Source organism: Gastrolobium bilobum, unplaced genomic scaffold, assembly GCF_033153095.1.
Source record: "Gastrolobium bilobum isolate Gb01-03AN ecotype WA unplaced genomic scaffold, APGP_CSIRO_Gbil_v1 utg14709, whole genome shotgun sequence".
Lineage (NCBI taxonomy): Eukaryota > Viridiplantae > Streptophyta > Magnoliopsida > Fabales > Fabaceae > Gastrolobium > Gastrolobium bilobum.
Window position 1 is genome coordinate 127,668 of NW_026897963.1, and position 14,464 is coordinate 142,131.

At 34.3% G+C, this 14,464-nt stretch overlaps 2 protein-coding genes across 4 annotated transcripts; one reads left to right on the plus strand and one right to left on the minus strand.

The window, feature by feature from the left end:
* The first annotated feature begins 2,983 nt into the window (after positions 1-2,983).
* LOC133311817 (uncharacterized) lies at positions 2,984-9,704 on the plus strand. 2 transcript variants are annotated; one of them, XM_061512925.1, is made up of 5 exons: positions 2,984-3,086; positions 3,171-3,223; positions 3,496-3,545; positions 9,018-9,166; positions 9,260-9,704. In XM_061512925.1, exons 1-5 carry the CDS (start codon positions 3,067-3,069, stop codon positions 9,459-9,461), a joined length of 474 nt encoding a protein of 157 aa, XP_061368909.1. In that variant the 5' UTR covers positions 2,984-3,066; the 3' UTR covers positions 9,462-9,704. The 2 variants fall into 2 exon arrangements, with proteins under 2 accessions (XP_061368909.1, XP_061368910.1); XM_061512926.1 differs by having other exon boundaries at positions 9,021-9,166.
* Positions 9,705-11,842: 2,138 nt separating this feature from the next.
* LOC133311812 (stress enhanced protein 1, chloroplastic) lies at positions 11,843-14,145 on the minus strand. 2 transcript variants are annotated; one of them, XM_061512919.1, is made up of 4 exons: positions 13,997-14,145; positions 13,819-13,920; positions 12,622-12,797; positions 11,843-12,113 (listed from the first exon to the last, which is right to left on the minus strand). In XM_061512919.1, exons 1-4 carry the CDS (start codon positions 14,040-14,042, stop codon positions 12,009-12,011), a joined length of 429 nt encoding a protein of 142 aa, XP_061368903.1. In that variant the 5' UTR covers positions 14,043-14,145; the 3' UTR covers positions 11,843-12,008. The 2 variants fall into 2 exon arrangements, with proteins under 2 accessions (XP_061368903.1, XP_061368904.1); XM_061512920.1 differs by having other exon boundaries at positions 14,000-14,127.
* Positions 14,146-14,464: the final 319 nt, after the last annotated feature.

Consider the following 14,464-nt stretch of genomic DNA (forward strand, 5'->3'; position numbering starts at 1 on the left):
GATGTGTGAAAATTTCAAATGTTAACAAGAGTTTGTTCAACCGGTAGAATAAAACAGTTTCGATAAGTCATTTGCAAATATTATTATAAACTCTCCATCAGACCTATATCACACATTGACTTAGAAAAAATGCAATTTCCTCTCCTGCTAATTTTTTAAATATCAAAACATGATATAAATACAACAATAAGATTACAGAGCTGTATCTTATAAGCACAAGTTGCAAGGATATCTTTTAATTTATAATCCATAAGATACTTATAATATGTTTGGATGGACAAATAGAATTATTAACAAGGAAATGGAGTCTGTAAAAACGACTCAACTCATTATTTAGTAGGTTTATACACAAATGTAGTGGACTGGTCAAGAAGAAAAACCCAAACCACTCCCTTCAATCCAAACCTTCAAATTTTCACATCTCAGTTTTGGGTTTTAGAATGAAGCATTTATCTATTTTTTTTTAAATAAATTCTTATTTGTATTTTTAATTGTCTTATCTCTTCTCAAGTGTGTGTGGAAAAGTTATGTTACATCATGTAACATAACATTTGATTTGCCCCTTTTTTATTCTAATGTTTTTCTCAAAGTATTCTTTTACTTTTCTTGCCCTGTACAAGAGCAGAATTAATTTGTTGCAATTAGATATTCTTTTCATTACTTTATTTGTAGAACTGAATGAACAATTTTACAACTGCTCGGTGAAAGACAATATCACTTGCATAAATAATAGTGTTGTTAAATGGTTTATTACAAGAAATAAGTGTTTTTGTAATATTATGATTATTATTATTATTATAATAATAATTATGATGGTAATAATGATAATGACGAAAGTTAATATTTAAAGTTAAATAATATTTTTATAAAAGGAATATTACATGTAAATTGTGGGATCATAAAAAATTAATAAACACAATTCAAAAATCAAGAGTCGTTGGATTAAAACTGCATGTTGTGTAAATATTTTTCTAACTGCATACATCCAAAGTTGTGAGTCACAGCCATAACTTGTATATGTAATACTGCTTTATCCTAAAAAAATTTACCCATACATTTTAACATAAAAAACTCGAGTTAAATGAATATATATCTTTTCATTTGATCTTCAAAAAATATAAGTGTCATCGAATTAATTATATATATATATTAAGTATATTAAGTTGGTCATTTAATATTAAATTATGCCATAAAATCAAATTCAACCAATCATTTAAAAAAATTAAATCACTAGTTTGATGTCACCCGTAGATAAATGATTAATATATATAAGATCAAAATAGACTTCTTCTTTTTTGGTAAAAATCAAAATAGACTTTTTGTTTTATATAAGAAAAGATAACAATTGTTACAAATAATAGATAATATTATAAAATTTAAAAATACTAAAGATATAATTAGTTTGCCTCATTTTAAAAAAAAATTAGTTAATTTTGTGTGTGCAAATTTAACAATTAAATTATCAATCTATATAGAAATTTAAATTTAAAAAATATAAGACAACAATAAATTAATTTAACATTTGTTACAAATTTCATTTTATATTTATTAACATTTTAAAAACTAATGAAATTACTGAAATCACAAAAAATTTAAAATTTAAAAACAAATTATGTATTGTTATAACTTTAGTTTAATTATTATTTTTATTTTAAAGATATTTGACTTGAACTTAACAAAAAAAATTAATATGACATTCTTTTCAATTTGAATAAATTCTGTCATGATTTGATCAAGGTGTATATAACATAATAATGTTTCCAAAAATAGTTTTCTCTATTTTTATTTTTTTTAAAATAAATAATTAAAAATTAGATTTGATATAAACGGTTTATTTTTTCGTTTCAGGAAATGAACCAATAGAGCATAAGCATAAAATAAAATAAATTTTTTTAGCTTCTTTCTTTCCGAATATAGAAATAGAAAAAAAATGATTTATTTTCAAAAGTAAATCCAAAGAGAAAATTATTTTCATGGACACCCTTAATAATTATGTTTGGATTAGTTCAATTTGGTATTTAAATAAAACATATAAATTTAAAATTATGTATATATAATTCTTGAAATTTTAAAAGCAAGAAACTAAAATTATAGAATTTTTTTCTTGTACAAAAAGTTAATATAGAAGTATTATTTGCAAAAGATACTAATTTATGTCAAAAAGTTTTATAATTTGTTATTATTCAAAAAAATCAATTTATTAAATACCCACCGTATCTGTTAGGTTAGACTTCAAGTGACACACAACTTACACAAGTAAACAAATACATTACTACAAAAAAATAATAAAATAAAAAGGGATAGATATTGTGACACACAAATAATGTTACGATCACATCTTAATAGTTGATTTCTGCCAATCAACGGTTATCATTTATTGCGAATTAATAATTAATTAATGAGCTTGATTTGAAAAATGACAACCGTTGATTGACGGAAATCAACGGTTAAGATGTGATCGTAACATTGTGCGTAACATTATTTGTGTATCACAATATCTTATCCCAAATAAAAAATAAACAAATACACATTAGAGACTTAAGGGTGTGTTAGGTAGAGGAGAATTTATTTATTTTTTCGGAAATCTCAGTTTTCAGAAATATGATGAAAATAATCAGTTTACAATAATATTCAAAAATTAAAAATTTAAAAAAATTTAATTTTCTAATAATACTACAAAATATCTTGTACCAAACCTCCGTACGAGTGTTATAGTGCAAAAAATAAAATTTGGAGAGCCATTTCAATAGGGGAAATGATACTCTCATGTTACATGAGATTACACCATTTTGCTACACAAATTCGTTTTCCGTGTCAATTAATTTTTCTTTTATTTTTTAATATAAAATATGGGACCCACATTTAACTTCTCTCTACTTTTTTTCTCTCCTACAATCCTACAACATAAGAAAAGTTAAACCCTTTCAATAGATAGTAATTAGTATTCGAATTAGATTAATACGATAATCGACGGTTAAAAACAAACACACATGTTTTGGAGTTCCTCCTGTTGAGAGCGACAAAACCCTAAATTTTGGCTCTCCTCAAACCCTAAATTTTGCAGCAATGGGCAAGACAAGTACAAGGTCAATGTCTTCCCTCTTCCTTTACAGTTCCGAAAAGTAAAAGTTACTTCTGACCTGATTGCTGTTTCTTTCTCATTTGTGCAGGTCTGATTCAAAGTCCAACAACAAGTTCGAAAAGAAGCTTCAATTTTATTCCAGTCAGTCTTAGGATCAGTTTTCCTTGTCTTCAATTAGAAAATTATATTTTCGAGTTTTTGCTTTTCGTAATGACTTGGTGCATTCCCTAGTTTTTAACACAAAACAAAACATTTGAATCTATTGGGAAAAAAATATATATAATAAAATTGCTTACGTGCTAGTTTTTTTGTTATGACTTATATGGAGTTTTACCATTGTTGGTGGCTTGGTCGATGTTACCTGTCAAACTTGTCTAGATTTTAACTCCTTTCAATCCCTGATGTTATTGCAGAGGTGAAAGATGCCGTGGCTTCCTTGAGTGCCCAAAAGTCTATTACTAAGGTGAGAATCTTTTTTCAACAGTATTATTGCTCTTAAGATAGATTGATTGAACTATGGAAGAGCTTCAGTAGGTTTATAATAGGTTGAATTTAATTACTAATTAACTTTATTATGCTTGATGTTACAAATCATTTGTTGATAATTGGTTTAAACTATACGGACATGTTGAAGACTTCTCAGGTGCTTTCTTGTTCGTCATGTAGTTTGATAAGTGCGATGATGAATTAAAAGTTATTTCACATTGTGAAGTGTTGTTGTCCTCATTTAAATTTTACCTTCTCTTTTTTGAATAAGAAAAATTTGCAGAAAGTAATTCACCAAGAATAACGGAGAGAGATATTCAACAGTGGTTTAGTTATTTGTTGCATTATTATCCTTCTTTTTTTCATCAAATAAGTAAGGGACAAGTTGAGTGAATCAGGAGATATTTGGAAAGAAATGATACATTTTATGTAGTCATTTGGTGGCGGACTTAGGAGAATTTTTAAAGAGATGGGAGAGTTAAGAGTGCTACAGAAAGTAACTGGAGGCAGAAGTGGGGAGGACATATTAAGTAGCTTAGTTTTGAACATCTTTGCTCTGGTATCTATGTGATATGATGATACGACACCAGTCCTTAAAGAGTATTGTAGGAAGCATAGCATATTCTCATATCTCAATGCTGACTCAGCAAGCTAGTTAGTTAGTAGAGAATATTCTAGAAGTGGGTATGGATTATAAATAGAGAGGTATGTGAAGGGTGAGGGGGATCTGGAAATTGGAAGCATCTTGGGCCCTTTTGGGATTGGGAGAGAGTGGAACCTCTCATATGTGTTCCACAACTATCTTTACTATTTTGCATTGTTAATTTCTATTGGAATTCTGTATTGTCTTTCATGTTAAACAAATTCTGTTCTGTATGTAATGTTTGCTGAGAATTATATGAATGAGGAAGATTCAGTATTATTTCTTTGAGTAAATCCTGTTCTTAGTTTGAATTCTGGTTGGTCCTTAACAATTCAGTATTATAATGTGGGCATGGTGGCAACAAGAAGCATGGAAACCAGAATGAAGGTTGTGGAAGACGGGCTGCGCAGGAAAGATGATTGTCAGGACGAGGTGATTCGAAGGCTGAACGCTAACGCTGCTCGACACGAAGAAGTCTTATTACGGATGGACGCTAACGAAAGGGGAATCGCAGAAATCATCCGGAGGTTGGACGAGATGGAGGGGAGAAGGAAGAGACGTTCTCGTAGAGAAGAAGAAGATCTGGATGACAACATCTCAGATTCGTACAGAGCTCTGTGCTCGCTCAAACAATGGGGGAGTCTTTCTGAATTTCGAGCAGAATTCAAACAAATGGTGGAAGCTCTTCGTGTCGAGGATGAAGACCAACTCAAGCAAGCATGGTTGAACGGAGTGCGCAACAATATCCGGGAGGAACTTCTGATGTACCCAAATCTCAGTCTGAGGGAGATGATGAAATTGTCGCTCAAAATTGAACGGAGAAACGTTGCGTGGAAGGAGGAGGGATGGGGACCAATGACTAAAGCTTGGGCCCAGGGTTCCCAACTATCTTTTGGCTCACAAACTTTTTCAGGCCCAAATGAGACAAAGGGATGGAGTAATACCACAGTGGGCCAAACAAGTGTACATGGCCCAATTCGCAACTCAGCCTTGAACATGGGTAGCCCTAATAATGGTCAGGGCACAACGAAGGGTGGAACGAACGAAAATATCAGGGATGGGGCTGCGACGAAACTTTCTGGGTCAACGACCGGCAAACGCTCGTCGGAAAGCCACGTGACCCAGGGACAACGGCTGTCTCAAGCTGAGCTCCGTCATCGACAGCCATGTGGGCTGTGCTTCAAGTCTGATGAGTGCTGGAAGCCCGACCACAGATACCAGGTCCGTCGACTGCATCCTTTGTTGGTGGACATGGACGACGTGGAAGAAAGAGAGGGGAAGATCGAAGAAGAAGGGGTGGTTTCGGTGTCACGACTGACGGAGAATCAGGCCAGCGACGGCCATCAACGACGGGAAGTTGACTCCTTGCTATTTACTCGGGATAGAAGTGTTTGCATTAATCTTGCTACTGCTGATATTGTCATTCCTTATGATAGTGGCTGGAACCCAAAAGCTAACTTGCAAGTGCAGGACCGTGCTTATAGGATTTGTCAAAAGAAAAAAGCTCAAGTTGTCCGAGTTGGCAATAAGTATACGTTTGAGGAAAAATTCATAAAGCAAGAGACGTCATTGATAAATGACAAAGGCGTGGGAGTGGCTACGACTCCACAACCACCAGTGTTAGTGGTAGACCCACCCTTGCCTAAGCCGCCGGACTTGGTCCTTGATAACGAGGCAAAGGAGTTTTTGGAGAGCAGAGAAAAACAAAGTCAGTGGCCACAACGATGGCGTAATCAACAGGAAGTGGCTAGGTTAGGGAGTGGATTGGTGGTATTGGGCCATTTAATTTACCTAAAGGGTCAGGCCCAAGTTATTAATTATTTCCAAATCCAGCCTAGCAGTGTCACTATTTCATACAAAAATTGGGCTTGTGAGCCTGATACGGACCCAATTCAGAAGGTATATACACGTCAGAGGCATAAGGCCCAAGTTGTTAGCCATGCTGAGTCAGCAATTAGTTGAAGGAGTCAGTTACGGAGGGACAACAGAATGCAGTTGGGGATTGGGTGCGGAAGGCACTGCATAAGAGGAGATAATGAGGTGGGGGAAAGGCATCTGGAATCTTTGGAATTGCTTGGGCCCTTTTATTGATACGGACCCAATTCAGAAGGTATATACACGTCAGAGGCATAAGGCCCAAGTTGTTAGCCATGCTGAGTCAGCAATTAGTTGAAGGAGTCAGTTACGGAGGGACAACAGAATGCAGTTGGGGATTGGGTGCGAAAGGCACTGCATAAGAGGAGATAATGAGGTGGGGGAAAGGCATCTGGAATCTTTGGAATTGCTTGGGCCCTTTTGGGATTGGGAGAGAGTGGAACCTCTCATATGTGTTCCACACTATCTTACTTTTCTTGCATTGTGAATTCTTTTCTGTCATTGTAATTTCCTAATTTCTACAAGAGTGGTTGTTACTAGTCTCTGTTTGTAATAGTTGTTATTTCATTATATATAAAAGTATAAGATTCAGATCCAAAAGTCTGCATTATTTCCTTTCATTCTGTGGATTATTGGTTGGTCTGTATCAGAGCCCAAAATCATGCTTGGACCCAATTGTCCCCAAACATTTGGGTGCTGTCCAGCAAGCCAAGAAAGGCGAGAATTCACGATGGAGGAGAGCAGAATTTACGTTTCAAGGTTGAAGCTCCAATTTGATGATTTTCAAGCAAGACCAAATTCATTTGAAGTGTACCCAGGTCCTGTTTGTTATTTGGAAGTGAGTATTAGTTCTAGCAAAGAAGCATTTATTTTTTATTTTGGCAAGGACTTCAATATTGCAGAAGGATTTATATATTCAAGGAGGGTTGAGACAGATGTCCTAATAGCTGTAGTTGGATGTGGGGAAGATATTTGGGCAAATGATGAAAAGAAACTTGCACAAATTCAAACAGATTTAAAAAAAGATGGAACTACTGCAGATGAGCAATGGGATCCTGGTAGAGGTTATATTGCCTCATGCATTAGTTGGCCATTATATTTCAAGCAATGGGACCCCGGAAAACGATCATCACCTTGAGGACAAGGTGATTGTTAGGGGGGGAGTATTGATACGACACCAGTCCTTAAAGAGTATTGTAGGAAGCATAGCATATTCTCATATCTCAATGCTGACTCAGCAAGCTAGTTAGTTAGTAGAGAATATTCTAGAAGTGGGTATGGATTATAAATAGAGAGGTATGTGAAGGGTGAGGGGGATCTGGAAATTGGAAGCATCTTGGGCCCTTTTGGGATTGGGAGAGAGTGGAACCTCTCATGTGTTCCACAACTATCTTTACTATTTTGCATTGTTAATTTCTATTGGAATTCTGTATTGTCTTTCATGTTAAACAAATTCTGTTCTGTATGTAATGTTTGCTGAGAATTATATGAATGAGGAAGATTCAGTATTATTTCTTTGAGTAAATCCTGTTCTTAGTTTGAATTCTGGTTGGTCCTTAACATATGAACACCTGAAAGTGTAGGTGGGTTAAGAAGTGAGAGTAAAAATAAGGTCTCTGTATATGCATTGTGTCTATTTGGGCAGTGCTTGCTTGGAATTTGCTGATATAACTTTAATGATTGTGAAATGCGTTTATAGGAAAATAATTATCTTTCAAGTGTTTATCTGCTGAAATTATAGAAGCAGGTTGAAGGATTTTTATCTGAAATGTTTACAGTAAACTGGTCCCGGTAACTTAGCAACATGTATCTACTAGACCACCAAGATACAACCCTAATTGAAATACTCAGTCTTGTTCTAATTTTCAAGGACTAGAATCAGATATCATTGTATCTTAATTGTTTGTTGCTTTATGATCTGACAGAGTTATACCCATACTATTGAAAATTCCTTGCAGTTTTCCTCATTGAAATGTTTGATACAGAAACGGTAACAGCTCTATGCACAAAACCTTTGGAATTTTCAAATTGAGCATTTGATATAACTGGTTATGAAAGTCATCATGTTAACTTCGTTCTCTAACATTACTAATTGTGGAAAGTAATGGCAACGGAAGCATAATCATCCTGTTGTGTTTGTAGCAGATGTAGATTCATTAATATATGCTTTGAATGGATTGATGCAGGGCTTAATTAATTAATTCTTCCGTTTTCTACTCTGTTTCTGAATGTCACAGCAGTTATACTTATACTAATACTTGTCTATCGGTATTCTATTCCTTCGCACAAACCATGAGTAACATATTACTAATTTTGAAGAGATTTTTAGTTTATAGCCTGCTAATGTTCTGTCTCTCTCTCTCTCTGTATGTCTCTCTTGTTGGGTGACAAAAAGCATAAGATTTTTTTTGTGGTAATTATAGCTTTTAATGAAAAGGGTGAGCATGGAATAATGATAAAATTGTTCCTTTGTGACAAAAAGCAGCTTTGCAAATATACAAGGGTAAGGCTATATACAAGGATTGCCCTCACCCCTACCCTCAACAACTTCAGATGGGGACAGGGCATTCTGTCACATTGAATGTACATGCCTGCTCTGATAGTCATTTTGGGTAATCTAGTGAATTTTTTGCTGACAGAAATATTGTAAGGAGAATTCATAGTTACATTTTGAAAAGTATGTATGTGCTTCAACAGTAATGTAGCAAACCTGTAATGTTATCTTGGACTGAAGCATTATTTTTATATATTTACAAGTTATCTTAAATATTTTGTACACAAATTTTTATTTAGGATGCCCTGATGATATGATTGCTGCTTGTTGTACTGACTGAATCAAGATTTTTTAGAGATATATGCCACTCAACTTTATAAGTAAAACTTGAGTGTTCTTGGTTTTCTGAAGGCTGAAGATGTTTTGTCTTCTGTCAGAAGAAGAACAAACAACAAAGGCGTCAGAACAAATTGAAAGCATATAACCTCTCTTCACTCTTAGAATCCCTTCCTGAGTTTAAGGAGTCACGAAAACCAGGTCGTGAGGATGACTTCAAGCTTAATTGTAAATCTAGGAAGAAGTTAATGTGAGTGCTTTCCATCGTATTTCAATATTATATTACCAACTTTACATTTGATATGTAACATTGTATTTTTAACCTTTTGTCCATCTTCATCAGATTGAATGAAGGAGAACGGTTGTCTGCTATTCTTAAGGATCATCACTTCCAAGCAGATCCCCTTTCTGCCATTCATCAACACTTACAGAACACACAACCGGTTGTAAAGGAACAACCCAAGAAAAAAGTGAACAAAAATGGATCCAAGAAGAAGAAATCAGAGGCTTCAACCAGACTACAGTCTATGTCTATGGATATTTAATGTCCGTGCAGCTGCTATAATGTTCTGCTTTTTTCAAGGTCTTTCCATAATTCCATTACTCTTGGAAAACATTAGATTACTCTAATTGTAAATTAAAATATCTTGAATTTCTAAACTAGTGTCAATGGTTATGTCTATGGTAGTTGATCACTAATTGTGATATTAGTATCCATTGAACAGGCGTGACTGACTTTGTGCTGAGCATAGCAATTCCATATAGTAACATATGAAACCACCTCATATATAACCAATTTCTGGTTAACGTTTCAGGGTTCTTAAATAAATAAATAAAAGAAAAGAAAGTTCCTGAAAGATAGAATTGCGTGACTAAGGATTAACTTCAATCGTGGTATCTGTGGCTTTAAATTCTTTTTTTGCCACTACTCTCATATATTGATGTTTTTTACATAAGGTTTAGAAAGTATTTCTTTTTCTAGTACAAGAAAATGACCAAGTTTAAATTGGGAAGAATCTGTGAGGGGAAGTCATTCGTGTTGTGTATAGTTGTGGGTAATATTTGTTAAGGAATTTGGGCAGATCCATATGTCGTGCTTTGTGGTTGGAAATGAATCAAATGATATTCAGTAGCCAATCAAGACCTTGATAGAGAGTCCTTGGCCTGATATGGCAAAAATGCACTGAATGTAGCTTGAGGGACGAATTCGCTAGAAATAAATGTTTTGGGGGGAGAAAATAGGAATGGATATATGGAAATACAGTAAAGCTAACCCTTACCAGCTACGATGACTCAGTGAATCTGAGCCAAGTTTATAGGCAACTTCAGTAACATTCATGGCATTTGGGAGGTCCTGCTTATTTGCAAAGACAAGAACTATAGCTTAGTTCAAACTGCAAAAGTACACGAAGCAAATCAACTCTTGGTCATAATAAGGTAGTGTTCAAGTATTAGTTCCATTTAGAACGTAATAAGGACATCAAGAGAGTGATTGAATGTAGTATAATGGGTCATTTGAGTGGATCTCATTGTCAATAGGAACAGATTATATGGTATATACTATTACATACTAGAATCGCTTAGAATATAATGGAGTTCATTCCGAGCATCTAAGATTCTGTCTGTCATTGCTGTCCATCACAAAGACAAGTCCATTGGTGTTGTGAAAGTAATGTATCCACAGAGGCCGAATCTGCATTCAGCTACTTAGTATACAGCGGATTGCTAAGCTAATGTTTATACAGCGGTCTTGAAATAATAATTAGTTTTGTTTTTTGACCTTTTCTGCTCAGGAATCTATTGGTAATTTGGTATGGTAAGACAAAAGATGTCATTACCTTTTCTGATCGTTCACAAATGTCATGACAATCTAAAATTAATACTGTTATCTTTCCCACTCCCACCATCTTTTTTTGTACTTCAAATCTTCATATTTGATCAAAAACCAATAAAACGTTAAGCTACAAAACAACATGAATAGTTCAATTAGACTATCTTAAGATTTTTGTAGCAACAGAATGGAGATGATTCTCGTGTTCAAAAAAGAAAAAGAAAAAAAGAATGGAGATGATTTATGGTCCTGATTTAGGCAAGTGGCAATTGCCACGAATAAGTGACTATTAAATAGAAGTATTTCAACGAGAAACTCAGAAGCCATTAGATTCATCAGCAAGGTGGAAACGTGTTGTGGTGGATACCAATAGTTGGTATGGTCCTGAGTCCTGACCGTTTCCCCCACTTTTAGCTTGTATAGAATGGTTGTCTTCCCTGACGAATCAAGACCTCACCATTGGAATCCTCCATTCATGCTTCTGTAAGAAGCTCTTTGCCACTTGACATATGATCTTACCCATGCAAACTTGAGCTGAAGAAAGGGAATTTTAGGTAGAATTAATGCCGTGCTATAGGGTGAGAAAGTTCCAATTGGGTGGTTTGTCACCCTCGCACTATGAAGGCCCCAAAGGAAGAGTGTTTCTTGCATGTTGAGTAGACATGAAGACAAATTCAGAGAGACATGATAATGTATTCTGATTAGAGTATAGGATTAAAAACAGAATCATGTCTTCACCTTCCAAAAGCTGTTGAATGTTTTCAACAAACGATGAAGTTTAAAGTACTACTAAATGAGTCTCTCACTAAGAGGCCCTAAACCGAAGTAAAGAAATGTCAAATTGTGCTTGAAGCTAATCTAATTATATCATAATAGCTCTGTATAGTTAAACCCTCATTTTTTGGTTTGGAGCCCAAAAACACACACACACCCAGCGTGCAGGATTATTAATTGGATATACTATCAGAGATTTATTCTCTTGTGCAGAAGTATATTCTTCTGTATCACTTTTAGTTGAGTTATGCATTATTCTCATTGCGATTCACGAGTTCAAGTGAAATTCTTTTTAATTCACAACTAACTAATGCAACGGGGAGAACAAAGATTGGCTTGGATAAAGGCAACAGGGAAAGGTGAGGCATTACATAATTCTTCCTTGATGCCAATTCTTTTCACCAAAACAAATATTACAACCAAAAATGATGAGATTTTATCTTGAGACATGAAACCTCGGAATTACAGAATTTACAATAAATACTGGTCAGTTCTTAGATGCCGACTGGAAGATAAAAACTGCAGTCAAGACACCCACCAAGGCCGTTACTGCGAGGGCAACTGTAGGCAGTGGAGTTGTGACTCCAAAGTTCTGCAAAATCAAAGTACAGGAATATTGTTATTGTTTTGTATCAGATTCTGCTAATAATACTAGAATGGATTAGAGGAAACGTAGAGATAGGAGTAAGGAGTAACAGATCCGTAAAGCTTATTGTTAACAGGGGTTTCACTAAGTTGCATTCCCTTGGAAGTTTTAAACTTGAAATGGTTCTACTTATTTTAGATGCATCAGAAAGTTACATGAACCTATATGCTTGATTATTAAAAAGAAAAAAAAAAAAGGAAAAAAAGCTTGATTTTACCACTAGATGTCACAAACACAATAAAGTATAGGAGAGAGAAAGATTAACATACTACAGTTAAAATATCAAAGTAAACTTTTGACAAGTGAGGGATTATAAAAGGGAGGCAAAAGGCAATTAATCATTTGAAGGAAATTATAACTTGCGTCCTGGTTTAAAGACGGAGACAAATGCTTGCAGTCTTAATCATGCCTGAAGTAACTCACTAATTACTGCACAGTGTATACTGTATCATACCTCTAGGAGCCCCTTTCCAGTAGAAATTTCAGCAGTGATGGCTACGGCAAAGCCAATCATGGCTAGCCGGCCTAGCCATACATCCAAACTGTTCCCTTCCTTGGTACTTTGTTCACATCTTATTGAAACAGGCATTGCTCTGCATGCGGTTTTCCTTGCATGATTTCTTCCTATCACTAGAGACAAGTTAAACAATACTTAGCTGGCTAACTGGGATTTTATTTCAACATTATTTTAGTTCCACCAAACCCAATCAAGGAAAAAGCATCATAAACGTCATAAACTCATGGATAAAACTACAAATCCCAACTATAAATAATTAAAATAATTGCTTTTCAGGATTATTTCCAAGAACTGACCAGAATATAACGGTGAAACAAAAAAGAAAAAGAAGAGATAATCCAAACAAAGAATGAAGCGATATTGTAAGTTTAAAAGGAAAAAAAAAATTCAGTAGCTATATTTTCAGATAGCATTTATATTACTGCTACCGCTTTTTATAGTTGCTTCAAATTAGCTAACAGGCTTAACTTGTACAGTCTATCTAAAGTAAGAAGCTTTAAGTCACAAGATAGAAAGCATTTTTTGAGGCAAGGTATTGAATGTGCGACTTGTATCTATTCTAGCTAAAATTAAGTCTAGGATCCAAGAGAAATAGAATTAATTCAACCTAAAAATTTAAATTGTTAAATGAAGGAATATCAATGATTTATATACTTCTCTAAAACGCTCCTTAAAGATGAATAATGCACGTTAAGGCCCTAATACCCTATAAAAAATCAATTCAACCCAAAAATTTAAGTTCTAGTTTATATATACTTCTTTAACAGTACTAAAAACTAACAAAGGAAAATCCTCATTCTGCAAAATTTATGAACATGTTTTCATTCTATTTGAAGCCCACATAATATGAAATTAGTAGAATATTGTCTGCACAGAGTTCCAGTTCACGAGTTCCACTTCATTTCGATTTCCAACTAATCGATGCAAAAAGTTTTCTTTTAGTTAGAATAAAATATCAGAAAAATTTAGGATGAACCCAAGATAGCTAAGTTACCGAAGCATTCAAATTTTAAGTCAAATGGTAGAAATTATTCTGAATGGAAAGCAGTGGCAGTGGCATAGTTGAATGCAATTTTCACCTTATCAAGTAGAATATGATAAGAAGTAATCATTCACAACAACTATAACTCTTACAAAGTGGAGAACCAGAGGCAAAGGATGCTCGAGTGGAAGCCAAATTCGGTTGAGGAAAGCGAGCAGTGGCAGGGTATTTTGGTGGAGCGAAAACACAAACATCTGCAAGACAGTTCAATTGAGTGTTAGAAATGGTACAGAATACAGTGTCTGCGTAGAAGAAAGAGAGAAGGGTTACCACGAAAAGAGAGAGAAAGAGAAGCCGAGGGTTGAACAAGTGCCATGGTGAATGAAACTATCTCCACTGTGCGGTGACAACAACCTTGGAATCCTCTGTTGTTTATCTCTTGCTTTTGAGGGACACCGTGTCAGTGGCTCATACTTGTTCCACGATGACTATTCATATTTCTGATTCCTTAACACACACGTGGCTTCTTTAGTGTTGGATAAAGTTCAAATATTTTCAATGTGATTTACTATCTTAAAAAATGGATTTTTTTTTTTATCTATAAAGGGATAAAATATAGTTAGTATCAATTATTCTTAGTATTAATATCACTGTAAGTTTATTTTATCATTAGATCGATTTCATTGATCTAAAGTTATATTTATTTTATTTTTGTATAGTTATGAATCTATGATCTCCCATTTTAATATTAAATATAAAAAATCATAACCATACAAAATTGAAAATAAATATAAAGTA

What these genes read in the sequence shown, in the direction of transcription:
- LOC133311817 (XM_061512925.1), top strand. Translation starts at nt 3,067, where the DNA reads ATGGGCAAGACAAGTACAAG. An exon ending in CCCAAAAGTCTATTACTAAG is followed by an intron (nt 3,546 to 9,017) that starts GTGAGAATCTTT and finishes GTCTTCTGTCAG; the next exon opens with AAGAAGAACAAACAACAAAG. An exon ending in AAATCTAGGAAGAAGTTAAT is followed by an intron (nt 9,167 to 9,259) that starts GTGAGTGCTTTC and finishes CATCTTCATCAG; the next exon opens with ATTGAATGAAGGAGAACGGT.
- LOC133311812 (XM_061512919.1), bottom strand. Translation starts at nt 14,042, where the DNA reads ATGGCACTTGTTCAACCCTCGGCTTCTCTTTCTCTCTCTTTTCGTG. An exon ending in TCTTTCTCTCTCTTTTCGTG is followed by an intron (nt 13,921 to 13,996) that starts GTAACCCTTCTC and finishes ACTGTCTTGCAG; the next exon opens with ATGTTTGTGTTTTCGCTCCA. An exon ending in TGCCTCTGGTTCTCCACTTT is followed by an intron (nt 12,798 to 13,818) that starts GTAAGAGTTATA and finishes ACTTGTCTCTAG; the next exon opens with TGATAGGAAGAAATCATGCA.